Source organism: Balearica regulorum, chromosome 1, assembly GCF_011004875.1.
Source record: "Balearica regulorum gibbericeps isolate bBalReg1 chromosome 1, bBalReg1.pri, whole genome shotgun sequence".
Classification (NCBI taxonomy): domain Eukaryota; kingdom Metazoa; phylum Chordata; class Aves; order Gruiformes; family Gruidae; genus Balearica; species Balearica regulorum.
In genome coordinates this window covers 195,353,806-195,380,096 of record NC_046184.1, presented here as the reverse complement: position 1 = coordinate 195,380,096, position 26,291 = coordinate 195,353,806, and the positions used below count along the sequence as shown (strand labels likewise).

At 44.3% G+C, this 26,291-nt stretch overlaps 1 protein-coding gene and 1 long non-coding RNA gene across 10 annotated transcripts in view; one reads left to right on the top strand and one right to left on the bottom strand.

Moving 5' to 3' along the window:
* The window catches only part of MTUS2 (microtubule associated scaffold protein 2), a 327,334-nt gene that overhangs the window by 290,517 nt on the left and 10,526 nt on the right, over positions 1-26,291 (top strand). For all 8 annotated transcript variants that reach the window (XM_075742076.1, XM_075742078.1, XM_075742073.1 and 5 more), the window contains 6 exons: positions 6,476-6,542; positions 13,608-13,822; positions 19,572-19,677; positions 21,520-21,593; positions 23,096-23,194; positions 24,609-24,728. In XM_075742076.1, the coding sequence (XP_075598191.1) occupies positions 6,476-6,542; positions 13,608-13,822; positions 19,572-19,677; positions 21,520-21,593; positions 23,096-23,194; positions 24,609-24,728 (681 nt within the window). The remainder of the gene's footprint in view (positions 1-6,475; positions 6,543-13,607; positions 13,823-19,571; positions 19,678-21,519; positions 21,594-23,095; positions 23,195-24,608; positions 24,729-26,291) is intronic.
* On the bottom strand, positions 1,826-26,034 carry LOC142599915 (uncharacterized). Of its 2 annotated transcripts, XR_012833382.1 has the most exons (5): positions 25,909-26,034; positions 25,030-25,247; positions 21,702-21,805; positions 6,704-6,822; positions 1,826-3,079 (listed from the first exon to the last, which is right to left on the bottom strand). It is a non-coding gene; the product is annotated as an uncharacterized LOC142599915 (long non-coding RNA). The 2 variants fall into 2 exon arrangements; XR_012833381.1 differs by lacking the exon at positions 1,826-3,079 and having other exon boundaries at positions 6,390-6,822.

Sequence of the window (26,291 nt, the reverse complement as noted above, 5' to 3'; positions counted from 1 at the left end):
CTGCCGTCCCTCGCCCCGACACGTCCCTGCGATGGCGCTGCTGGACGTGCCCTGCTCTGGGCAAGCGTTTGCCAGCCGGAGCGACCGGACCCCCTTTTTCAGCAGAGGTCTGAGCAAGCCGGAGAGCATCGGTGCGCAGGCAGGGAGGGGAGCGGGCAGCTCTCCGCGGGGGGCGGGGGGGGAACCGGTGACTGCTCTGCTGCTCCGCACCCGCTGAGCTGCTTCAGCCCGCAGGCAGCCCCCTGCGAGCCACCCTCCCTTCCCCGCTCCCGGCTCCGTGCCCCCCGGCCCCGCACCGCGGGCATCCCCCGGCGCCCCGGGAGGCACCAGGTAGCCGAGGGGACCGCGCCCGGCCCTGACCGGCTTCGGCGTGCGGGGGCGCGACGTCCCTTTTTGACAGTGGCATCGCCCGGGGCTCACCCTCTGGCTCCGGGCGAGGCCGGCGGCAGTCCGGCGGGTGGCGGTCCGGCTGGTCGCGGTCCTGCCAGGATGGGCAAATGCTGCTCCAAGTGTTTATCCCGCGCTCGGTGCCAGGACGAGACGGTACTTTTGCATCTTTTTATGCTTTAGGGAAAGGGCAGGAAGGCAGCCGTTACCGTGATCGAGCCCGTGCTGCTGCTGGCTGGCGTCGGTGGTGTGTGCGCATCCCGGGGTGGCGGAGAGGGGAGCGATGCTCGTCTTATTTACAGTGTGCTGAACTTTCCTTCGCTAGGGACAAGTCTGGCTGTCGCTTTCACATCCACTGCAGTGCCTTACATAATTTTATCCTGCAGTCTGAATGTAAGGGTTGGATTTTTGTGAAGCAAGGAGGGACCACAGGCATCTCCTGTAGTAACAGCCGGCTTGATTTCTTGCTGTTTTTCATACATTTTTAATAACCCCGTAGAGTACAAGTTGCAAAGGAAACTTGCACAGAGTTTTAAAGTTTGAAGAGAGATTATTCAACCTCCAGCTGTCCTACGGTTTTACCACTCTAATGATCCTCCTTTCTGACGGAGGATTGATCGTCCAATCTAGGAGAAGTGAAACATGGCAAAACTACATGTTTTCTGATGCCAGGGTGAACGTAAACCAAGCAAATTCCCAGGCACTAAAATGGGTCGTGTACCAAAGGTCAGTTCAGAGGTAGGTACGTAGCTACAGGTAGCAGGAGAGTAGCATGTGTGAAAGAAGTTGTGGGACATTTCCAACACATAGCTTTTCACATTATTCTTCTGGAAATTTGCCTGGATTTTGAGTATGTACAGAAGAGGGAGAGAATGAACATATGCATTTAATTTGCTTAATAGAAAATATCTTGGCAGAAACACATACTTGTGCAGTATATTTTGTTAGAGTTTGGCTTTTTAAAATATTCATATACTTGGTCTAATGAAAAGCTGATAGTGTCTCCCATTTACCTAATAATATGTTCAAATATAGCTTGAGATAAGCTGTTAACCAAGTTAAGAAAAAATGTATGGCTTAGTGTAAAGTGCAGTCACCTGGGCATATGTAGGTGCTTGTAAACTTTAACCTAAAGAGTATTTTGAAGGAGGATTACCTGATAACTAGCATGATTGAAACAGCGGTATTAAACCACCTCTTTTTTGAAGGAAGGCAGTAGATCATTTTAAACATCAGCTGCAATGGGATTCAGTTATTGCTTCTACAAGTAGCGTCTGAAATATTTATTGGTACAAGAGAATTCCCAATGTATATGCTTCTCTTTCCAATGATAATATAAGGCCTTGCCCCAGGGACCTCTGAATAAAGCACAACAGTGACTAAGCACCATTTGCAGGTCAGTCTTTTTTTTTTATTATTACTTTGAAAGCACTGGATACAGAGAAGCTATTCTGAAGGAGCAGTTTTAATAACAAATGCCACAGAGCATCTGTGTGCAGTGCATAGTGCATGGTATTGTAGAGAACTGGGAAGTGATCAAGGAGATATTGTATATATATTTGGATCTCCAAATATAAGCGAACAGTAAGTTGTCAGGGAGGAGAGACATGTCAATTTGGAGAGGTAAGGCCAGGCTCCCCTGTTTACTTCCTAGCTACAGCTGACTTACTATATGAGTCTGGGCAGTTTTCTGATGTTCCTATCGTTAAAAAGTACCTGGATGTTTAATTAATTAGCATTTCTAATGGATTAGTATCTGTCAGGTAGTTTGCAGTTCTCAGAGGACAAATACTCTAAGGCAAACCTCAGCTCTGACTCCACATGCCACAATTATTCCTGGTCCAAAGTAATCTCTTGACTTGTCTCCCTGACCATGTGTCCCCGAGGATGTCTGGCTGTCAGCTGAAGCACCATACAATTAAAGCAGAGCCTTTCCTCTCCCCTAAGCCTTTGTTAGTACTTCCCTTAATCTGTTTGGACAACACCAGCATCTTGCCTGTCCTCAGGCTTGTATCATAACATCTTTTACCAAGTTATTTTTCCAGGTCCTCACACATAGTTATATCTAAATCTTGCAGATTTTTTTCTGAATGACATTGCTATGTCTTGGTCACTGTTATTTAATTGGATGAATTCTTATTTCCTACCTCCAACTATCTATCTATCTGCCTGACTACCTGCTAAATTTTCTGGAGCTGCTTGGATGTTGCACCAGTATAAGTCATAGCTCAGTCTATCCTCGAGGAGTTTTGAGTTGAATGGAGAATACATAAGTGCCACTTTCAGTGTCTGTTTTACTTGCTGAAATGCAGTCTGACATTGAGCCTTTCATGGGAGAAATATTGGGAGGTCTGTATGTTATAAAGCTAACGATAGGAAAAAGAGTTGCTACTGCATCTTCTATTCAACAGAGCAGTAGTTTAAGCATAGAGCAAATACATAATTCTACTTGTTCTATTCTATTTTTCTTCCTGTCTGAGGACATGGGGCATATTCCAGACACAAGACTTAACCATTGTGTTGTAAAGTACAGGTATGAGGAAGAATGTTTCCTTTATCTCCATCATGAGAGGAATTTTATTTTATGAAAATTACTTCAGTATCAGAGTCATTTCTTGGGATGCAGCCAATGGAAGAACTTTCTCATCAGTTTTCCAAGCAATAATTAAAATCCATCATTCATTAAAAGTACCTGAAAAAATAAATGCAACATTTTAATTTTTACAAAAGCCACTGTTTTGGTTTCACATTTTGCCCCCCTCCCCCCCCCAATTAATCCCAAATCACATTGAAGAAATTTTTTTCTCACTTGCCATTTAGCTGCCACACTGAAATGCTGGATGTTTGCACAGTCTCCTTACATTGTCTATGACTTTTTCACCCACTGGAAATGGCTTTGTCACTAGTATGGTCACTGAGCCTTTTTAAACCCAAGTTGGATTTGGTCCTTAGTCACTCCCCCTCAGTGGCTCGACTCCAACTGGTGCCTTGTGCAGGATCCCTACAAACCTCCTTTGATATGCTGGGCCTGTTAGACACAAAACTCTTGGGAGGGCAGCAAAGGTTCCTGGATACTCTGTCTTCTCTTTCAAATACTGTATTGAGATAAATATTAATGAAAATTGATTAATTCTGTGGAATAGTCTCTTAATTTTGTTTCTTACACATTTGTTTTGGCAGATTTTTCTTTGCGTGCTTGTGAATTTTCTAATTGCTTTGATGCTTTGACATTGGACCTATATGAATCTCAGCATTGGGCCTGATAGCTTTATATTCTCATGTCAGATCCAGTTTTGCTCTACTGTGGTGTTCGGTTTCCTAATCACTGGCATTCCCAGTTCCCCAGCTGCACTGACACTGAAGTGCTGGTTATCTGCAGAGCCATGTTGATGGTAACAAGGAGAGGCTTCTTCATTTTGTATTAGCGTCGTGTTTACAGTGGTCGCAAGAACATGTGCAGTCCAAACCTATCATGTTACATTGACAAAACAGGTTACAGTAACAGAAAATACTAGGGATTTGTAAATTCACTGCCCATCCAGGAGACCATGAGGCTGATACAATGATTATTAGCCAAAACTACACCTTGCCTCTCTCGCAGAAGAAGAAGGTAAGGACTCCTGTGTAAAAGAACCTCTGAGAAAGAGGGACTGCTTGAGAACTTGGCTCCGAGGGCAACTCACCTGACCTCCTGGAAAATGTGAATATGAGGTCCCAAAGAGCAGTCAGAAAGCTCTGACCAAAATAAAATATAATGGAAGAACTGAAGTGTTCCAACACTGGCTGCTTGAGATGGCCTCAGAGGCTGCTCTGGAAACCACAGCCCCAACATGGTGGGAGGCAGCCAGGAGTTCCGCTGTCCCGGGTCCGTGCTGGAGCTTGAGTTAAGGGATGGCATTTTTAAGCTGGCACCATGGTGATTCTCCCCTCTTTTGGAGAGGGTCTCACCACCAAGTGTCCTCAAGGGTAGGAGGAACCTTATCTAAGATAAAGTAAAAAAAAAAAGTACATAATACTTCTTATGTGAAAAATTTTAAAACTTTTTTTTCCCTAGGATATATTTTTTACTTGCTTTTCATTTTCTTCATGCAAGTAGAATAGTAACAATCCCAATGAGTTCTCCTTATTTGTAGATGCTGGCAATGATTTATGCAGGGTTCCCTTGCTTTAAATGGCTTTTGTTTCATATAGTGGGAGCTGGTAATTTGAGTGGGTGCTTCCCATCTGCAAGTTCCATATCCAGTATATCCCTGTGCACACTCCTTCAAGGGCACCAGTCCTGGCAACCTGTCAAGAACACTTCTTAAAATTGCTCCAGTGAGTCAAACAGACAGTATGGGCAGATGCAGTGATATTCTCCAAAAGGGGAAACCTTATCTCTGTAAGACTGGTTTGGGACTCTGTGTGAAGGGCTATGTTTTTTTTTTTAACATACCAGACTATTTTTTTTTTTTCATAGCTTTTTTACTAATTAAAACCAAAACAAACCACTCCATATTATTCTGAGTCTAATGCAGTCGCTCAGGGCTGGAGACTCTGCGGTCCTGGCACACAAGCCCCTGTGCATTACTCAGCAGTGCATGGAGCTGGCTGCTTGGAGGAGCCTCGCCTTGCGTGCCTGGCTTCTTCCCATCAATGAGCAAGAAAGATGCCCACATCACCTGGGTCTCCTCAGGCACCTGAGGCTCTCAAATCAGCTCAGTTAATAGCAAAACTTTCCAGAAAGTGTGTCCCTTGGAAATGGTAGAAATCATCTCAAAAGGGCAGTTTGTAAAGGCTTAATCTAAATTCCAGATTCCAATTTCCTAGTATTACCAAAAATAAAGCTGTTGTGTTACTTCTCTTGATAGAGTTAAAAATTAGATGCAGGAAAAATAAAGAGAAACATTAAGCTCTGAAATATTTTATATTTTTTTTCCCCGATTTAATTTTGGTAAGACAGAACTAAATTGCTATCCTACCGCTATGTATCCTGCCGCCAAACTAACCTTTTTTGTGCCCTAGATCTTTATTAGCCTTGCTTGCTTATTGCTGAAAGATTTACTTTGTAGGACTCCTTTTAATTCCATTTGCTACTACACTGCCTTATCTCTTGAATATGATTTTTCTGTAGTGTCCTTTAAAGATTCTTGGCCTTTTCTAACCTAGGACATATTTATAGTAGCCTGATCTAGTTTTCCTAATCATTGGTGATCTTCCCAGCAGGATACTGCCCTTTGCCTGCTTCCTAATGCGATTCAGGATACATTCCAATTTAAAGAGTCCTTATGCTTGAAGCATTATGCTGCGATTTATTGTACTAAAGCAAATTCCAATAGATTTTCCTGAGGCTTTTCTTCATCAGTTTGCACAGCACTCATGAGATATCTGCTGTCAAAGTCCTTGCATTTTAGTAATAACACCTTATCATTGTTAACATAAATATATTTTAATTTTCCTCTGGCCAGCTCATCTGTTTTAATTCCTTAAGTATTCAGATTTCTTTTGAGAGAGGTCGAGGAAAGGAGCTCTTGTCCTTTACAGACAGTGAAATACTGTAAATATGGAAATAGACATGAACATCAGGCCATTAGTGGTCTCTGTATGGTATGCCTACCATACCTAGAGTCATGAAGTACTGTAACCTGCTCTGCAAATTGGACTGTGAGCATATTACTATGTTTAGAGGTGGGTAAATGCAGACATAAATAGATGAAAGTGGTTTAACACAGTTAATAAAATCATCTTGTACATGCAGAACAGCCATAAATGGTACATAGATTGAACACAAAATGATAGAAAAATACAAATGTCTTTGTAGACAACATAGGAGTAAATAGAGTATTCTGTGCTGTCCTGCACATCTTAGTATGTGTACATGTATTCATAGAGACACGAGGTATTTGTAGCCAGCGAGTTGTGGCTCCTAAGCTTGATTTAAAAACTGAATGAGTTCATTATAATCCCCACCCCCCCACACCCCTCAAAAAAAAAAAAAAAAAAATCTGAGGAATCAATCTAATCAGCTTTACTAAATGAACATGTGAAAGTGTTTATCTGGGATAAACCTGGGGACTATACATATTTCTCTCTCTTTTTCCTTAAACAGAATGAAAATGCCCTTGTGAAAATAAAGGAGTTAGGAGTCGAGCTTGCAAAGATCAGGGATGAAGTTGGTAAGTAGTACAAGCAAAGTGATAACAAAAGTTTCTCACTTTACTGAAAAGCAGTTATTCCCTGTGACCTGATCTTGAGGAACCTGCATACATTTGACGAAGTGTCTTCTGAAGCCCAGTGGCAAGGGGTGTTGTGGCTTCACAGGGAACCATGATTTTACCTCTTTTTCATGGAGGTGCGTCCATCACCACACACGCTGGAGCTAGTTGTGCGTCATCTTTTCTAGACAAATGGTTCTTCATAAATCCATAGCTTCTGTTCTCAAACTACGTACCACCACTGCCAAGAGGAAAGCACAGCGTGTTGAGAAGTGGGAACTTGGGACCATTGTGGTGCACGGTGACTGGGAATGCATTACTTACTTATGTACCTTTGCATGTTTTGTAGTTCAGCTACAAACTGAAGAACAACCTCAGAACTTGCTTATTAATATCTCTGAGGTCTCTTCCTGGTTGAAAGACAGCAAAAGCAATGTGGTCCATTCAGTCCGTGCATTCCCTGTGTGTCTGCATGTACCACTTTTCCTGCTTGGTTTCTGATCTAGACAGGAGAGACAGGGAGCGTGTAAAGACATCACAGCTCTGGAGAGAGAAGATGGGCTTTGCACTAGCTTCAGCCCGCAGGCTGAGTTCTTTTGGGCTTAAATCTCCCCAGATCGTGTGTGATGTTGGGTTCATCTACCCCAGGGCAAACGGAGAGGAGGAAGGACGCCTGTAGGGAGGACCACTGGGTCAGGGAACACCCTGAGTTCCAAAAGGTGGTGGAACCACTGATGACTGGAGCTGTGAACAGGAGGGGCTTCTCAGCTTTCCCTGCATGTGGGACCCCAGGTGCTGGGTCACACATTAAGCATAGATTGTACCATGTGGTGGGAGGGTGACTTGGTTTGCAAAGTGGGGCTCAGGCCAAACCCCTGTGAGGTGGGCAGAACTGCAGATCCTCCCTGCACAGATGAAGGTGTGCTTCATCTTCACCTTGCATATGACAACCACTGCAGAAAAGCTGAGCCCAGCCCTTTTCTGATGCCCAACAGCCTGTGCTCCCTGCTGTCCCCCTCTGAAATTTTTTGGCTGATCATCATTTCATAGAGAGCTTTATTGTCCCCACAGCCAAAGGATACTGCAGCAATAGTAAAACTGCATTTCCAGTTACTCCCTGATGCCTGCCTTCATCGATCCTCTTGCCTCTCCACAGCTCTCACAGAGGAGTCGTTGCCACTGGTGCATTGTTTACTCAGGGCACATCTGAAGCTCTCCATTGAATATCCACTTCTCATTTGAAAGCTCTAGCTCTTTCTAGCAGGTTGGCTTTGCTCATGAGTGCTTTTTGCAAGTGGCTGTGACATGGGAAGGAAAGAGAGGTACAGTGCTGGAGATAAAGAGCTCTGCTTCCATTTACACCATGTTTGTACAGCTGAAGTGAATACAAATCACTGGTGGCTTTGCTGGAGAACTTTACCAGGGATATAATTGACTGCCTGTTTGGGGGTCACAGAGCAGCATGTTCAGTAACAGGAGATCACTGCACTGCCTGCCCTTGCTAGTGCTATTGTGCGTGCAGTGATAGGTATCTCCTCTGCACAAAACTGAGTCCTGATGGAGTACCTGGAGACAGTTTTGGTAAGAACCCCAAATACTCCAGAAAAGCAGTCTGTCTCAGCTGAACTGTACTGCTTCAGAAGGGAGATTAGCCGTAGATGTGTTTGTGCTTTTTTTTTTCTCAAAGAGGGGAAAAATGGTGTGAGATAGTCCTTTCCTCAGTGGTCCTGTGGGCATGTGTACTGGAGAGGAGCCATCACAGGCCATGTCTTCCTGAGCAAGCCACCACACTGGGACACAAGAAGATGTGGAGCAGAGGCTGTTTAGGAGCAACAGGGGTGGCTGGTGATCTGTCCTCCTTGTTGGAGGTAATCCTCTCTGTACAACCCTGACATGCAACACGCCCAGGTAGAAGGACTTATAGTAGGGATGGACAAAAAGAAGAACATGTACAGGTATTGCACTCCAGAAGGATGTGAAAAAATTCATCAGTAGTACAAATCCTGCCATCATAGAATCATAGAATAACAGGTTGGAAGGGACCTCAAGGATCATCTAGTCCAAACTTTCTTGGCAAAAGCATGGTCTAGAGAAGATGGCCCAGCACCCTGTCCAGCTGAATCTTAAAAGTGTCCAATGTTGGGGAATCCACCACTTTCCCGGGGAGATTATTCCAATGGCTGATTGTTCTCATTGTGAAAAATTTTCCTCTTGGGTCTAATCGGAATTTCCCCAGGAGTAACTTGCACCCATTACCCCTTGTCTTTTCCATGTGACTCCTTGTAAAAACGGAGTCTCCGTCGTCTTTGTAGCCACCCTTTAAGTACTGGAATACGGTGATAAGTTCTCTCCTAAGCCTTCTTTTATCAAGGCTGAACAAACAGAGTTCTCTCAGCCTTTCTCACATATACGTTTCCCAGTTCTTTGATCATCTTTGTGGCCCTTCTCTGGGTTGTTTTGGTCTCACTACCAGATGAATCTGTATGTTGTACAATATTGGAGATATTCTGTCAAGCTTTATGCAAACAAAAAATGGAAGAGTCATTATTTGACAAGAGCAATCATAGGTGATTCTGTGAAGAAATGTAGGGAAAATCTACAGAGCATGTTATTTTGACTACAACCAAGTTGTTCTGACTTGTTTCAGTCATTTTGATAAGTAGTGTCTCATTAATTTAAAAATAACCGGTCCACTTTAACAGCATGGGTGTTGGTCAGAAATTCCTGATTTCTCATGTGTAAATTCACTGTGTCAGACTCACTGATGCAAATGCTTGGATGAATCAGTAAAACAAGGCTAGACTAGCCAGGGTTGTTACAGACAGTGTGTCCAACATTTAGTTGTTTAGGCAATAGCTCTAATTCAGAATTATGATTTAAGGACTGAATGTGCTTGGTTTCGAAAGCACACAGTCTTTGTTAGCTTCAACAGAAACTGCAGGATTCTGCTATACAAAGCAATGAAACTGTGAGATATAATCCACTGTTCAGAAAAGTCAGAATATATTTTTAAGGAATTCTCTTTTGGTAAATAAAACCACTGCTGAAGCAACAGCAGTGATGGAGCCTGTGTAAAACAGCCTAGGGAGACCTTCACCCTTCTGCAGCCAGGCAAAATATTTAGGTTCGGATAACACCGTCCAACTTTACCCCCAGCACGGCTGTGAAGTATTGCACCTCATCTGAAACCAGCATGCAGTGAAATAGGAAAGTGCTTCTCGCTTCCCAACCCTGAGGAGGAATGTGGCCTCTAAAAACGCTGAGGGACTTGTTATTTTACACAATAAGATTTGCTCATGTATTTTGCTAGAAATACCAAGGCTAGAAAAACATGACAAGCAATTGTTCTACACTCAAGGCGCCCATCTTTATAAATTATAAATATAAGCATTTTTCAGCTGCAACAATGAGACTCCTGGAATAAAGAAGTTTTGAACACCGGCTGTTTCCCTGCAAATTAATGGAAATTAAACATCAGAATTACCTGTTCCTTTGCTGTCAGACAAATGATATAAGTGAGTTGAGAGGACATATGGAGATGCATAACAACAGACGAATGGAAGACAATCAGATGTCAGGCTTGAAATTCATATTATCTGTCTCCACAAGAGTTTGAAAGCCAAAGCCTGTGTGCCATCTCCTCCTGGATACTTAACCTGAGTGAGGTGGCTGTGATTTGTCTGTGAATCTGTGGCCAAGGGTCAGGAGTAAGGGCAGAGTCTGCATCACTTTTGGGCAAAGAGACCATTTCTCATGGCAGAAGCAGACGGTCCCTATGCAAGTCCACATGACACCAGCCCTCCGGTTCCCACGAGAGCTGCACCCCTGAATGCAAAGTGTCAGGGCTGGGCAGGCTGGGCTGCAGCTCAGGCTGGGTTTGTGCGGGAGGATCAGTCCGTTAGTGACATCTCCTTTTCCCTCACCTTCCCAGCCCAGCCTGAAATGGGTTTTGCTCATCTGTTCTACACCGTAAAGCCACTCAGTGCTCAGGGAGTAGGGAGGCAATTGCAGCTGCTCTCATTTCACCCAGCACACTGTCATCCCAGGAAACGTCATGTTATGTCAGTGTAATTTCCAGCCTGTAAGCAGCAATTGAAATACCTACAGAGAAGGAAAAAGAAAACCAGGGTGTAACTCTTCCAGTACCAGCTGATAGCAGTTGTGCTCTGTTTGTCTTGTGCCATTTGTTCCATGCCAGCATTGCATTTATATAACTTTTCTTAGTGATTTATTTTTTTTCCACAAGAGGAGCTCACTTTTACAGTATCTGTATCCTGATGTCTGAAAGCAAAATTCACTGTTTTCCAGCAACATTAGCAGGTCTTCTGTTCAGGCATCTGTTGCTGGGCGTTGCTGGAGGCGATTCAGCCTGGTTCACCAGAACCACCTGCTGAAGCCGCAGCTGGTTAAACGCTGGCTCCACAAGACAGGCTCTCCCACGCTGATTCCTGCTCCCCAGCCGGGTAAGGGATCCACAGACCTTGTATTGGGCTGCACGGGGTCTCCTTCTGCTACTCCTGTCCCAGCAGAGCCAGGCCCAAAGGTCCATCTCCTGTCTAAGAGGAGATTCAGTCTTTTCTCACCGCTTCAGTGCTTGGCCTCATTTGTCTCCACCTGGGAGACTCTGGTAAGGATTACTCCTTATTGTTAGAGGTGCTTGATATTCAGTATAGGGCAAATTTCCTGGGCAATGGTATAATTTTCTGCCTCCAATAGCATTTCTGAGTGTGTGTGGAATGTGCCATGCACACACTCTTTCCCTGCTTTCCTCCTCCCTCCATTTTGCACCTGTATCAGAGTTTGATTTGCAAGATGCGAGTAGTTTGAATAGTTTTGTGTTTCGGGTTACAAAAAGTGTTTCAGATGGACTTTCTTTTGGTCAGAGCATGTCATTTCATTGCCCAGCCTCCCTGCGTGCAGAGTAATCTCATTAGAGAGGCTGGAGAGAGACGGGATTCATTACAGCTCCAATTTAAAGCTTGAGTAAGTTTGAATTCTACTGAAGGTAGAGCTGCAAGCATTACCTTTTGTCCTCCAGCTCTGGGATCTCTTTGCATGGTGAAGAAAATCAAAAAGTGAAAAGCAAGAGAGAGGGTTTAGAGCTATAATCCAAACCACCAGGAGACAACACATTTCAGCTAATGACCGTATAAATTGCACTGTTCCATTTTGGGTATGAGGCAGGTGGGAAAGATTTCTATGTGACGTTGCTGCAGTGCTGAGCTCACTGGTTGAGGCTCACTTCCTCTCTTTCTGTAAGGAGCAGAGAGCTTGAAAGGGACACAGAGTCCCTCTCAGTGCTCCAGAAAAGATCAGGATCAGAACAGGACCCCAGTAGTGATATCTGTCAGGACATACTGAGCAAGTCTGGATATTATTGTCCTGTAAGTGTTGAAGCCGAGCTCTAAACAGGGTGAAAAATAGCTATGTGGGGAAAGGGCTGGTTAGCTTGGGTGCCGAAACTACCTTGCACAGATGCACCTAATGTGAGCTGTGGTCACAGCCATGGGTAACTTTGACAAATTGTTGCTATCCTGAAAAAAATGTCTGATACCATAGTAGAAAGAGACAGGAAAACACAAGTGGTTTTTTGCCACAGACACTGAGCAAATATAAGATGGGAGTCATAGGATAAACGTGTTTTTGAAACATTCGTATGTTGTCTACCCAGGGAGATAGCTGCTTCCAGGTCACTGGTTTACACAGCCATACAGGTCTGTGCATGTGTTCTGAAAGGCAAAGGAGGAATGAGTGCCTAATACAGATGGTATATTTAAAAGGTGATCATTTTTCTAAACCAGCTATGGGCCTAAATCAGAAAGAAGGTCTAGCAGTGCTATTAAAAACACATCTTTTCTTCTCTAGTGTTGTTCTGAATGTTATGGTCATGGTGATTTTAATCACTTCTAACTTGTTAGACCTTTGCCAGTAAGCAAACTTTCTCTCTAAATGTAGTCTGGCTGACCTTGTCCAACTTTCATCAGCTCTTCAATGTCTGGATTGATTGCAACCATTCTTTAGCATAGCAAAAGGCCGAGGACAGTGTTCATGACACTCCTGTCCTGGACCCGGGGAACAAAATAGATGAGGAACCAAATGGGGAAATAGGCTGAACATCCTTGACTTGATGGAACTGCTGGAGATGTACCTCCTGAAACTAGTTGTAGATATGGTTGTGAATTCAGAGGCATGGTCACTGTGTTAGCTCACAAGAGTAAAAATTTCACATTTCCCAATTTCCTTCAGTACCAGCCTTTCATTTGCACTCTCTGATTTCATGAAGCACACAAGGTAGTGCTTTGAATATAAAAATATTTTAAATAAGTGTGCATTAATGGATTCAAGAGGTCCTCAATGGAGCTGGTGTGAAAGACAGGTTTATGGGGTGAGCAACTTCTAACAGCTGGAAAATGGGATGTATGAGATGCATCTCCTTCTCCTGGTCAAGTGGTCAATCACACTCCTTGCATAAGATGTGCACAGGATGTGCCTCAAGAGCCCAGGCATATTCTGCCTTCCTGGCACATCACTGGAGGTGGGGACTTAGCCAAGACTGTGGCTTGAGAGAAGGAGAGAAGGAAAATCTTGTATCCCAGTTGAAAGGCTTTGTGTCAAGTGATTGTCTCACATGCTGTTTCTTATATCCAAGGCAAAGTAAAAGCCCCAAAGCCTTAATTCGTGGATCCAAGACTGTGCTGGCCAGGAGGGGATATCTAGTCACCCTGCAGGTCCATGGAGTTCCATTATCATTATTACTATTATTATTATTATTATTATTATTATACTTCATCAGATCCGTTTTGCATGAGCTTTTGCAATGCCAGTGCCTCTATTTAAACAAATGCATGTATGTATGTGTGTGAGAGAGAGTGGGACAGAGAGAGAGGAAACAGCGAGAGCTTGTTGATGTCTGAAATTCATGGGAGCCTCAGGGTTGGCGAGAACCACTGTGCTCAGTGCTGTACAAACAGACCCAGTGCCATCCCGAGGAGTTCAGAGCCTGACTGTATGGTCTTGTCTCCACAGTCCTCAACACAGCAAGATGGAAGAAACTACAGAACGAGAAGGAGGAGCTGGAGAGGCGCTTTGAGGAGGAGGTGAAGCAGCTTCGCAGGCAGCAGCAGGAGGAGCTGCAGGCACTGGAGCAGCGGCTGCAGGAGGAGTACAACACCAAGAAGGAGAGCCTGCAGGAGCAGCACAGGCTGCAGCTGGAGCAAGTCAAATTGCAGCATCAGGATCAGGTCAGTCTCTGCCTGTTCCCTTTGAAGAGCAGACCATGCCAGTACTGAGTGGGTTCAGGTAATGAAATACATTGAACGCTCCAACATAAGACACTGGTAACCAACTGATGATTGGAAAAAAAATATTCCTGACTATCCTTACTGCTTTTCCACCCTATTGTTCCTATTGGTATTTCTTCATAGTAGCACATTACATTGCCATGTCTTGTCTTCACATGCCTCCAGATGTTTTACAACACAAATATTAATAGTACGTCTGCTCCCCATGCTTACTTGCTCCTCAGCCCACCTATTGTAGTCAATTTATATGAGACCAAGAGTTGAACAAGAATCTGCTCAACACAGATGAGGCCAGCAGAGCCTCAATAACCATTGTTATTTGCAATGCTAGTTAAAGGGTGGTACAGTGGAGCGATAGGGCCCATGCAACACATAGCCTCAACATCAAGCAGGCGACACACTCCAGGTTCCCTGATTTCTGCTCCACCGTTCAGTCTGATCTCGTAGATTGTACATCCTAAGTGTTTCTCCTCAGTTTGCTTTCTGTATGTAGGTAGGAATACTCTCACATGCTGGTACTTTAGTCTTATTTTTAAGGGCTGGGGTGAATAAACACAGTAACTCACCAATGGGCACCTCTCACATGGTGGCAGAACATCCTGCTCTGGATTATGGCAACAATGCCTTTACCTGGCCTTTTTGCATTTTGCACTCAGTGAGCAGCAGATAGAGTTCTGATTTTTCCAGCTGCAACTCTTACCCATTGCCCAGCACCACAGTTCATGAGGGCTTTTCTCACACGAATATCTGCCGCACTCAGGTGCGCTCTGTAATCTGTGCCATCAGGCTTTGACATGCCGCAGCGCCTGCTGCCATGGGTCTGATGCAGCACAAGGGCCAGTCGTCTGTGAAACGTGAGCACAGCCAACAGACCCCCTGTTTGTCAGCACCGTTCTCTCCAACACGGGGATTTTGCCGATGCCCAGGGAAGCTGGAGTTAGTGGAGGGTGAATTTTTCACTCTCGGAGGCAATGTAAATTGGCAGCAACAGTGCAGTGTAGATGTCCTCTGTGACATGGATGGATGGATGGATGGATGACTGAATGGATGAATGTGTCCAAAGGTCAAGGAGAAGGTTTTACGTCTGCATACTCTGTATGTCAGGGTACCTCCAGTGGGCATTTTGGGGCTGCTGCCTGAAGCAGGAACCTGTGGCCGAGGCCCCAGAGCTGCTGCTTCCCCCTGCTTGTGCCAAGGGAGCGGGCTGATGGCAGGCACTGCAGTGGGGTGCAGAGCGCAGATGTGCTCCATGCCGTTCCCAAAAACAACGATAGCACTTGCTGTGGGCTCAGAAGCAAACCAGCCCCATCAGCAGAGCCTGTGCCTGAGCTAATTTAAACCATTTAAGAGGTAAAGGCTGGTGCAGCACCGTGCGAACATAGCTGAAGCACCACCAGGAGCCAGGGAAAGGGTCTAGCCTGCACTGAGGGCACGGGAGAGGAGAGCACCAACACAGCACAGCAGAGATAGCAGCCTACTGTCTTTAGGGTCAACTATTTGTAAAAAGGGAAATGATACCATTCAGTGCCTCTACTCAATGTACTGTAAAACTGTCCTGGGATGGGAGTGAAAATACAAACTGAGATGGTGACAGTTTTATGTCACTCACATCACAGCTGCCCAGTGTCAGATTCATTGGGTAACACCATTGGTACACTGGGGCTGGGCGCAGCGTGGTCCTCACTGGGACATGGGTCAGGCAACCATGCCAGACAGACACATGGCATCCTGACCGGCGCCCCAGAGTGTCTGATGCCCTGGGTACCATCGTGCAATTTGATTTGATTGTTTGGCAGGGAGGTTGAAGTACTCTCGCTGGATTTTGCCTGTTTTAATTGCTGGGCTTGCTGGTTGTTACTGATTTTCAGGCTTGTAACATGCTACACAAAGGCTTTATGCGACTGGGCTGTTTTGTCCCAAATGACCTTTTTCTGTCAGTACATTGATTTTCAAAGACGTATTAGAAGGTGCTGTCAAATAGATTTTTGTGTTCTAAACCAGATTTTTAAAAATCTTTCTCTGTAAATGCTTAGAAGCTATGCTGAGCCTTGTCTTCTGGTTCTTATTTCAGTTTATGCAAGGTGCTTTTCTTGCAATGCCCCTCAAATTTTCTGCTTTGCTTTCTGACATGAAGGAGCAGTGGTGTTCCCAAAAGCCTTGACTTTTTTTTTTCTTTCACTGTGTCAGTGTGTCAGTTTGCCTAGTAGAAGATATTAGCTCTAGCTCCAAGCCATGCCTCTCCTGGATCACCAGGCATTAGCATTTGTGAAGGAATCTGTTCCACGAGTTAATTTTTTTGCTGAGATAGTTTATGGCTCTCTGCTCTTTGAAGTGTTTCTGCAGGCTCCCGGGACCACAAGAACAGTAGGTGGGTTTTTTTCCCTCAAGCTGATCAGTGCAAAAAAGGGTGATATAGGTTACCATAGGACTTGATTACAAGTATACTTACTTTTCGCATGTTCTCATCTGTTGTGATTCTATTAATCACCACACAGAAGCAATGGAAACACATCTTTGCCTTTCCGGGGCAAATAGTTCTCCTCCAGCCCTCTGGTTTGCTTCAGAGCTCTTTGTTCCCTGAATTACTGAAGATCACACAAACATTTCTCTCCGCTGCTTTGAAAGTGCTGCTGTGACCCTAGTATCTCAGAGTTTAAGCCCGTCTTTTCAGTCCATGGTTCCGTTAGTATCTCATGATGAGTTTTAGCAGGTTTTGCCATTGAATTCCTACTCTGCTTTACGCCCATCCTGTGTCGAGTGCCCTTGGATTGGAGGAGGCTGACGGACCAAGTTGGAAAGCTGCTCACCAACAATGTTTCTTGGCCAAGAAAAAGGAGAACTTTGTTAATCTAGGAACCAAGGTGCATGAGAAATAAGGATCCCTAACAGCTGCCGACCCAAATGGTTTGTAATCCTCTGGTTCTTTCTTCCCGTGCTTGGAGGAAGAGGAGAAGTGCCCAGCTCAGAGCATGCCAAAACAAGCAAGCCTGCTTGAAGGACCAGAGTCGTTCAGCTCTGACGCTGGTGCTGGTCCCAGCCAGCATTAGAGTAGAGGCACCTAACCCATAGGCTAAAGAGTTCTTACGCTGGGCATGAGAAAAGCCTTGTCCTTGAGCTGTCTGTCTGCATGGGGGAATTTTAAGCTTGTGTTCACGAACACAATAACAACAGCTAAATCCTTTTAACTGTGGCTCTGCGGTTGTTTATGTATCCACACATCTAATTTGCAAGGTAGTCATCCCAATTCATGATTTCCGGTCACAACTTAGTCTTCTGCACTGTATTGCTGCAGTCACATTTTATTTTTGTACAAGATAGCTGTTGTTTCTTTGGATACACAGTTGTCAGATTTTGGAGGCTCAGCTGTCTCTGAGGAGATGAGGCAGCTCTTTTAGCATAGCAGAGCATGATAGCCAAACTCCTCACAAACTGGCCAGGTATACCAATGTGTCCCAATATTTATCTGTTCTCCTTGCAGCTAAGGGCAAAATTGCAAAGTAAGGGCTATGATCCTGGCTTGCCAGTGTTTCTTGCTTGAGCTGCTCAGCTCAAGCTGTTTGTCCACCAACATATTGAACTTCTCCCGCTAGACCCTCCTCTTGATTTTACTTTATTAAGCCTTAAAGATCCCATCTGAGCTTCTTTTTATAGACAGAAATAAGCATGACACAAGTTAAGTGAGTTGATCAAGCCCATAGAGTAAGTTAGTGGTGAAGCTGGAATTAGTATCCAAGATTTCTGGTTCCCAGTGCCAAGTAGACTACCTGCTGTGAAAAATTGCAGGCAGGGGGTCACACTGGAAGATTAAAAAGAGTCATTTGGGATGTGGATATGTAACATACAGAAGACAGAAAAATCCCTGGAGCCCATTTGGAACATATTTAATTGGCTTTATAGATAAATAACCTGCCAAGGATGGTGGCAGCAAAAGGAGACCCCTTCACCTTCTGAAGGCACTGGAGTTGAGCATAATCATTCCTATGGGGAGCTGCTCAGCTGAGAAGTAATTAGAGTACAAGTAAAGACTTAAGCAAGGGCAAGGTAAAGAACATGGCAATGCTCATGAGGTTTCAGCACGCAGACATCATATACAAGGACATAGTGCTCTGGGAAAAAAGTGATAGTCCCTATCCTGTTAGTAGCCCACTGAGTCATCTAGCCCCCCTTTCCCTGCTCTTTGGTGCAATACATCAGCAAGCTGAGTCTCCATTGTTTTACAATCAGTTCTCCACCACCACCAGTTGTGTCCTACATTATTATGAAAATGAGCTTGGGTAATTTTAAATTCCACGTTAAATGCTCATCTTTCATCCCAAGAGCATGCCTTCTCCAATACGGTTGGAAATTTTGCTTCTGTTGAGTAATCTTAACACATATTTTCAACAGTTAAATGCAGTGAAATAACATTTATTCCAGTCAAGACATGCTCAGCTGCAGTATCCTTCTACCGTTATTTAACATAACAGTGGGCAGAAAAGCTGTTTAACATTAAGTCACTTTGCAATGAACAGCTGTTTCATTGTAAAAGTAAAATAGTTTGATCCTCTGCATTGCTAGATATCACAGATAATATCTTAAATGTAGGGAATAAGATCACTGTCATTACAAAACCCAGAAAAGCAAATCGATGCATTGCATTTGGAAACTGCTCTGGACCACTGACTTAACCTTGATCACCACTTCTCACTGTATTTTCTTTAACGATGCATATCAAAGCACCATCACTGGGGATCTTGCTTTGCCTTTAGCCAAGTCTGGTAACAAACAATGTACTGAAGAAGTCCCCAACCCATGGGGTGCACAGGAACACAGGCTGCCCACAGGCCTCTTCCACCTGCATCCCCTGCTCCCGTGAGGCTGTGTGCAATGTGGTGTGCGGTGCAGTTTGCTGGGCGGTCTGCAGCAGCAGGACCTCTTTCTGGCCTCAATATGAGAGTGGGAAAAAGTTCTGTGGCTTCACTGCTGTCTTGGTTACTTCCACACTGGCCTGAAAACTCTTGTGTCTGCACTGAAAAAGGCGCTGCCATATCTTTCATCAGTTTATTGGAAGTGGACTCAAGATACATGATTCAAGAGGACATAGGAATTTGGTTATTAATGACTTTGTAGGATACTCTTTTTCAAGTAAAAGTGTGATAGATCGCAATTCATTTTACATACCACTGACTGTAATTTCAATGTTTCTCTAGAAATAAATATTTTACAACTATGAATAATTCATAGACACTTTCCATGGAAGTTAATTCAAGACCTTACAATAAAAATCATCACAGCAAAGTGTCATGACGACAAACCCAGGACGGTTCAGAACTGCGCATGTTTATCTCACCGTCGGAGGGAGTCAGGTCATTAATATTGTTTAGATTGATGGAATGTCGAGATTTCCGAACATTTTGTAAATGGCTTCTTCACTTAAGGGCTTTTTGGCCTTTTGCTTTCTTATGTACCTTTTCCATCACCATTAAGTTAAAAGAACAAAAATACCTTCGGCAGTGACTACACACTACCACTCAATGCATCAACATGCCTGTTTCGTGATGAATAAAACTGGCTCAGGTGCTAGAAGTGTCACGCTCAGTAGATCCCTTTACTGTTTCCAGCTCACTGGAGCTCTCTAGCAGCAGCTTGTCAGTGTGCCACAGCATGTCTAACCGTGCGTCCATGTCTCCATTCGTTGTTGTTGGAACAGGTGGAAGATATCACAGCTGTACACGAAGCTGCAATGTTACAGTTGGAAAATAACCACATAGTCGCCATTACAGTACTGCAGGATGAGAATGACTGCAAGATTCAAGGTAAGTCAAAGACAACCCAATGGCTGCAGAGCTATTCCAGAGCAGGAATTAGTGCTGTAGTGAGATTGTGTAAGCCTGGATTTTCTTCATCCAGAACAGATGATACAGAAAATTTGTGTCGGTCTAGTGCTTTCATGTGGGGTGGACCAGCAGGTTCATCCTTGGGGTGGGGGGAGAGCTGTGTGCAGTGTGTACGGCATCTAACTTGGACCTAAGACTATCTGAGAGGTCTTTGGGCCAAAGACAAGGCTTTCTCAATGGGCCACTGAACGTAAAAAGTCCAAATTCCACCTCACTTCACACACAGACTTTTCTCAAGAGCCTAATCCTTGGCTGCTCAGGAGGCTAGAGCTCATTGAACATCTCTGAATTTTTGGTGCTTAAATGCCTACACTGCTTCTAAAAAAAAGACTCATCATTTTCAGTAGCAAAAGTCTGACCATGCTGAGCAGACTAGAGCCACACACTGGTGCAAATCTACACCTCAGCACTGTAATCTTTATTTTGTGTTACAGTTTTTCCAAGGGATTTGATGCTGCAGACAGGCATGTTTCCTCCCTACCAGCTCAGTATCTAAACACATGTCTTTGTACATGCTTTAGCTGATATTTAACAGTTATCTGTACAATCTCCCTCTTTTTTTTTTACACATAAACGTGAGGGTCTGATTTTTAAATAGCTCTAGTAAGTGTTCCCACAACTTTCCCAAATATCACTTATTGCAGTATTTCCCCCCATATTGCTCAGCTCTGCACTGTGCCAATTAGAGTCCAGAGCATGACAGGAGCTGAGAACAGTCTGTTCCCCTCTCTCGTAGGCTGAGATAGCAGCTAGCATACCATTTTTAAATTAACATATACAATTTTGAAGGGGGAAAAAAAAGAAGAAAAAGCTGTTCCTTGCTTGAGAATATTCTTATCTGTCTGATTTTGTTAGTATTTTCTGGTGATAAAACTTGACTGTGGTTTATCAAGGCTCTCGTGGCCAAAGTTTGTGATTTCTGCTCCTGGTGTGGGTATGAAATGCCCTCCTGTGCCTGGAAAAGGCATTGCAGCAGCTTCGGTCTAGTGGGCTGTACAGGGCACTAGAGTATTATTATTGCTGCTGTTATTGTGGCTAGCGAACAATGGTTAGAGGATACAGACACAAAAAATAGAGTGTCCCTATACTAAAAAGGTAGGTGCTGCTACTGTACTGAATGACAGTTTGATGCCATTGGTTTAGAGATTAAACTGTATTCCACTTTAGTTATTAAACTTTTGGGTTAAATTAAATCGAGAGTGAGTTGCTTTAGTAGTGAAACCTTTAATCATATAATAGAAATAGAGGACTTTTTTTGTCTTTGGGGTCTGTGAGTCTCACTAATGGAAAAAAAACCTCACAGGTCATCTGCCACAGCTCCTGGAGAGGCACTGTCAGTTGCATTTTTTCGTCTGAGTTCCTGGCCCTCTCTCTATCTTCCCAAAGAAACTGCAACCCAAGGATTTAAATATATCTAATTTTGAAATCTTTGATTTGGGGATACTCACTCTGAATTGGTAAATGACCAATCAGACCGAGCATTTTCAGATCAGAGCCCTTGGGAGCTGGGAATTCTGAGCAGTTCTGAAAAACCAGAAGCTAATCATGTAGAAATTTCACTGCAACCAGTGAAAGATGAGGAAATCATGATCCTCAGAACAAGTCACCTAAGGTCACAGAGTATATTACTATCAGTTTCCTACTTAACCTCCATGCCCTAAAACTGCATCCCAAATTGCCTTTGGCTCACGATGTCTGTGCTCTTGGACCCTGCTTTGCTGGACTCCGCTTAGCAATGTCATGTCTGTGTATCTTCCCCAGAACTGAATACTGCTCACAAACTGGAAAAGGCACAATTAGAAGAGAATTTTGAAAAACTGCGGCTGTCACTCCAGGTTAGCAGTTTCATTATTTCCCACCCCTGTAACGAAGTTGCGGAGCAGCTGATGGGGCAGCCCCAGCCCCGTTGCCACCTGCCAGCACACCAGGCCCTTGCTTCTTACCTGCTATAGTACCTCTTGTCCTCTGCCTGTCCAAACTGGGACCTAGCAGCAAAGGTGCCCCTCAGGTGTTTTCCTCCCCCTTGGCTGGTTCAGCAAACTGCTATCTGAAAGAGAAGAGCGGGCAAACCAAAAGGGATGAAAAAGCAGCTGAATAAAGCAAAGAAATGTCCTTTTGACCCTGCTGACTGCTGGCCCAGCACAGGGAGCAAAGTTGAGCTCTTCTCTGCATGGTGGGGAGGGCTCCAGTGCCTGAGGTGGCTGTGAGCTTCACCTCGTCTACATGGTACCCTCCAGCAGGCATCCCTGAGGCTCAGAAACGCTGACGTCTCCCTGCCTGGCGCTGTGCCTGTGCTTTAAACTCTTCCCCGCTGGCTGATCGTGGGGGACACGATCCCGTGGTGTAGACACATCTCCATTCCCACCAGAGGACAACACGGTCCCTGATCAGGGATGCCCCAGGGCTGGCCCTGCTCTGCAGCCCTGCGCATCACATCTCCCACATCCCACTATATAACACCAAGCTCAAGATCATCTTGGCTTTTTCAATTCTAATAACTCCATGCTGTTCTCACTCTCTAGATGAAGAAATCCCAAGGAGGGGAGGGCAGAAGCGTGCCCCTGTGATTCACTCTAAGTTTGGAAATCTTGTGTGAACAAGTAAAGATGCCACAGCAAATAATTCAGGCTCTGTTTGATTTTGTAGGCAGAGATGAATTACAGTTTTTAAAACCCCTGACAAGCGCATACTGCTGCATGCAGCAACTATCACTACCTTCCTCATGTGGCTGTGACAGTTTGAGGCATGTCTGCAGTTTTGCAATAAGCACTGATGTAACGTTACAGCCAAGAAATTACCTATATGAAAGATAAGAATACCACTTTCACAGCAACTGTGGCTTTTACAGATGTTGTATATAGAGGTAACAGGAATGCCTTTGATGGTAACAGAAATATGATTGTTTAAAATAATGTGTTCCTGCACATAGATCTGAGGTGAAATGACGGTCATTTAAAGGCCACACCACTAAGTCATCGTTGCTTGTTACCATGTTAGAAGCCTGGAAAGGTGAAGGAAGCAGGATGGGGTATCTACTGCCTCGTTCAGATGCTAGGGATTGCACAAATCATCTCTTTCATGCACGTGATATAAATGCCAGCTCTCTTAAGGGAGGACTTGCTGCAGGTGTGGCAGGGATTTCGGGATTCCCTGAGGCACTGTGTTATCAAAACCCCCACTGTATGTTCAAGTGGCCTTACGTAAAAAAATACCACCTTGTATGGGTTTCTAAGCCTTGTTCAGCTCCCCTGGTGATTTCATAGTGCAGATTGACTCGTGTGAATCTAAGAGGGGTGATAGCGTGGTTGGTGTGTTCATTGGTGTGTCTCCCCTTCAGGACCAGATAGACACCCTCACCTTCCAGAACCAGTCTCTTAAGGCCAAAGCAGACCGATTTGAAGAGGCTCTGAAGAAAAACACTGAAGAGCAACTGAAGGTAGATGACAGCTATAACTATATAGTCATCAAGATACATGTTTCTAAGTATGACTCACCTCACGCAATTCAGTGGATAGCAATGGGATCTTTACCCCAGCGACTGCAGGGCAGGTCCCAACCAAGACCCCAAATCTTCAGCTCTGAGGAAGAGTCAGAAATCTTAGCTTAGGTCCATCATTTTCTGAGTTTACTTCTTTTTCTTTCTTCTTTCACCCAGCATTTGTAGCTCTGTTTCCAAAATATTTCATTAACTCCATTTTATGTCCTTGCTGCTGTCTATTCTTCTTCCCCTTCTTTCTCTCTTTCTCTTTACTTTTCGTCTTTTCACATTTAGGTTTCTTTTTTTGTGCCTTCTGAACCAACTTCTTTGATATCCTCTCTATTCCTTCATATTTTTCTGGACTTGCAGGGGACAGCCCTGTCATATGAAGCATTTATTCAACTACTGTCTATTTGGCCCATGCTGTTTATTTACAGTGTGTAAGTAAACAGACACTGCAATTATTTATCTGAAATGAAATAACCCTGAAATGCCCCTCCAAAAAGAGTTTTCTTTTAACTTGTTCGCAGCACAACCCCATGGGCAGCTGTATCAGCATGACAGAGGGGACAGAATGAAAATAGTGGGATGAGCAAGGGGATCTGTGAGTTTTTAGATGAGAAAACTCCTTAGGAAAGGAGTATAAATGTTTGAAACAGGCTTGGCCATGGGAAACAGGTAGTGTCAGTCCCTTTCCACCTCTGCTGCAGTATTTAATTTACATGAAAGGACAAATTCTGCTGTGTCACGGTGCTGTTAGTGCCAAGTACCACCAGGCAGTTCACTGGAATGAGTTACACTGGGAAAAATGCAGAACAGCTTAAGTCAGTGACAGTATTTCATCAGTATAATAGAGAGCACATCTTTTGCCCATGAGCTGAGCTCTAGTATCCTCTACATCTGAAGTTCTTGAGCAGAGGAGGAACTTTTTCCCACCAGATCTGATCTTTGTTAACAGGCACGGTGATGCTGTGGTGCAGGCAAGGCAGAACACTGTAGCTTTCATCTCCAGCCCCCTTGTCTGGTTTCCTCAGTTTCATGCTTGTACTTTTCCCAAGCCAAAATCCCTGCACCATCATAAAATACCTCGTGCAGTTCCCAAGCTATGAGTAGGAATGAGGTTGCTGAACAACCTGGTATCCCATCCTTCTAGCCATAAGGGTGGTCAAAAGAAAGTTACTGTTGACTATGCAGCCAAAGGGACAGTCTAGGAGAGAATATCAGGGTTCAGATGGGCTGGGGAGGCCGAGGTCCAGGTGGTTTTCACATCATTGAGACTCCCAAACCACCAGGTACATTGAGGAAACTTTGTCTTCTGGCTGAAGATACATTTATGGCTGACAGATATCCAAATCACTGGTATATTTCATAGATTGTACGAGCTCCATATCTGCACTTAGAAAAAGATCTGAAGAGCTTAAAACATGTTCTGGAGATGAAGAACCATCAGATTCACCAACAGGAGAAGATGATTATGGAGCTAGAAAAACAGGTGAGTTGTTATTTTTCCTCCAGAGGAGTCATCACAGAGGTAGAAAAGTAAAAGTTTGGCTACAGCAGATAAACTGAAAAGGGGTGGGAAACACAGGGGGTTGGGTCAAGACACAGTCAAAGAGGTTCATAAATGCTATATATTGTGGTGTTCCACTGTCAACCTACATAGCTGCTTCTACTATACCATGTCTCAGGTTTTCACTCAGGAATTGGGATCTTTTCCCATCCCTTCACCCACCCATGATAACTTTGATTTCTCCCACACATCTGTTGATCTGTATTGCTTTTTCATATAATACCTGCTCAGCCTGTTACGTTAGACAGCGAGGCGAGTGGTGTAGGAAGAATGGAGGAAGGGGAACTTTGTGGTAGTCCAGGGCTTCATTTTGTACACCAGTCTGCACCATACGTCGCCAGAGGAGTCAAGTAATCATTTAGGGCTGGAGAGGGCAAGTGGAGGAAGACCGAGCCGTGTGTGTCTTGCTGCTGCTTGTGCAGGCATTTAGGGAGCTCCCAGCTGCAAGTAGGAATTAGCAATATTCAGCAAGCAGTCCCTAGCAAGGCTTACTCTAGGAAAGGTCTCTCCAACCCTGAACTAATGCTCACCAACCCTAAAGAAATGCCTATGCAGTTTTCTCATCCTTTGTTTGTGGGGTTCCCTAACGAAGAACTCCCCAGTTCCCCATCAATTACATTTTTTATTGGAAGAGGGATTCATTTTGTGAGGCATAACCTACAGTGACAGTAAACATATACTGTGGTGACGATATGAGGCACTACCTCAGCTGAGGAGCCGGGACAGCTGGTTCAGCACAGCATTCAGCAAGATTTTTTTTCCATTTATGGGGAAATCTGAGAACTCAGAAGATTATTTTGCTGAACAGACACTTGAGTAAGTGGATGTAGAGAAAAGTGCCTCTTTAAAACTGAGGATTGTTAACTGCGCTCCTTCCAATACACTGCTCCTGGAGCTAAGACATCATCTCAAAACATGCACTGTAGTGTTATACTGAGAAAAAAAAAAAAACAACCAAAACCCAACAGCCTACATGGTTCCTGGTCATTTAGCTGCTTTTGCTAATTAACCACATACAAACACACAATCCTGCCCTTTGTCACAGTAAAACACTGCGTCTACTGTAATCCAAAGCCACAAGTGCTTTTGTTTAAAGACCTACCTTCATTAGTGCCAGAACATCTACAGGGCATCTCCAAATGCTCTGAAAGATAGGATGCCTCATAAGGGAGCAGGAGGGCATTTCAAATACAGGGTCAGGTTTGGCTCCTTGTCAGCTGAAAGGGAGTCTGGAAATTCAGGTGGCAGGAGAGGAGTGGTATAGGGTGAGGGCTGCAGTGGAGAGCGAAGGAGATGCACGGGTCTTCTCCCATGCTTGATGTTGGCATAGCTACTACTTACTAAAACTACTGAGAAGGCTGTGAATGTGCCTGTGATGGTGATTCCTCTCTCAGAGCACTTCAAACTGGGGCCAGAATCCTTGTTCTGCTCTAACAAAATATACTGGGATAAGCCAGAATATCTGAGAATCAGGAATATCCTTTA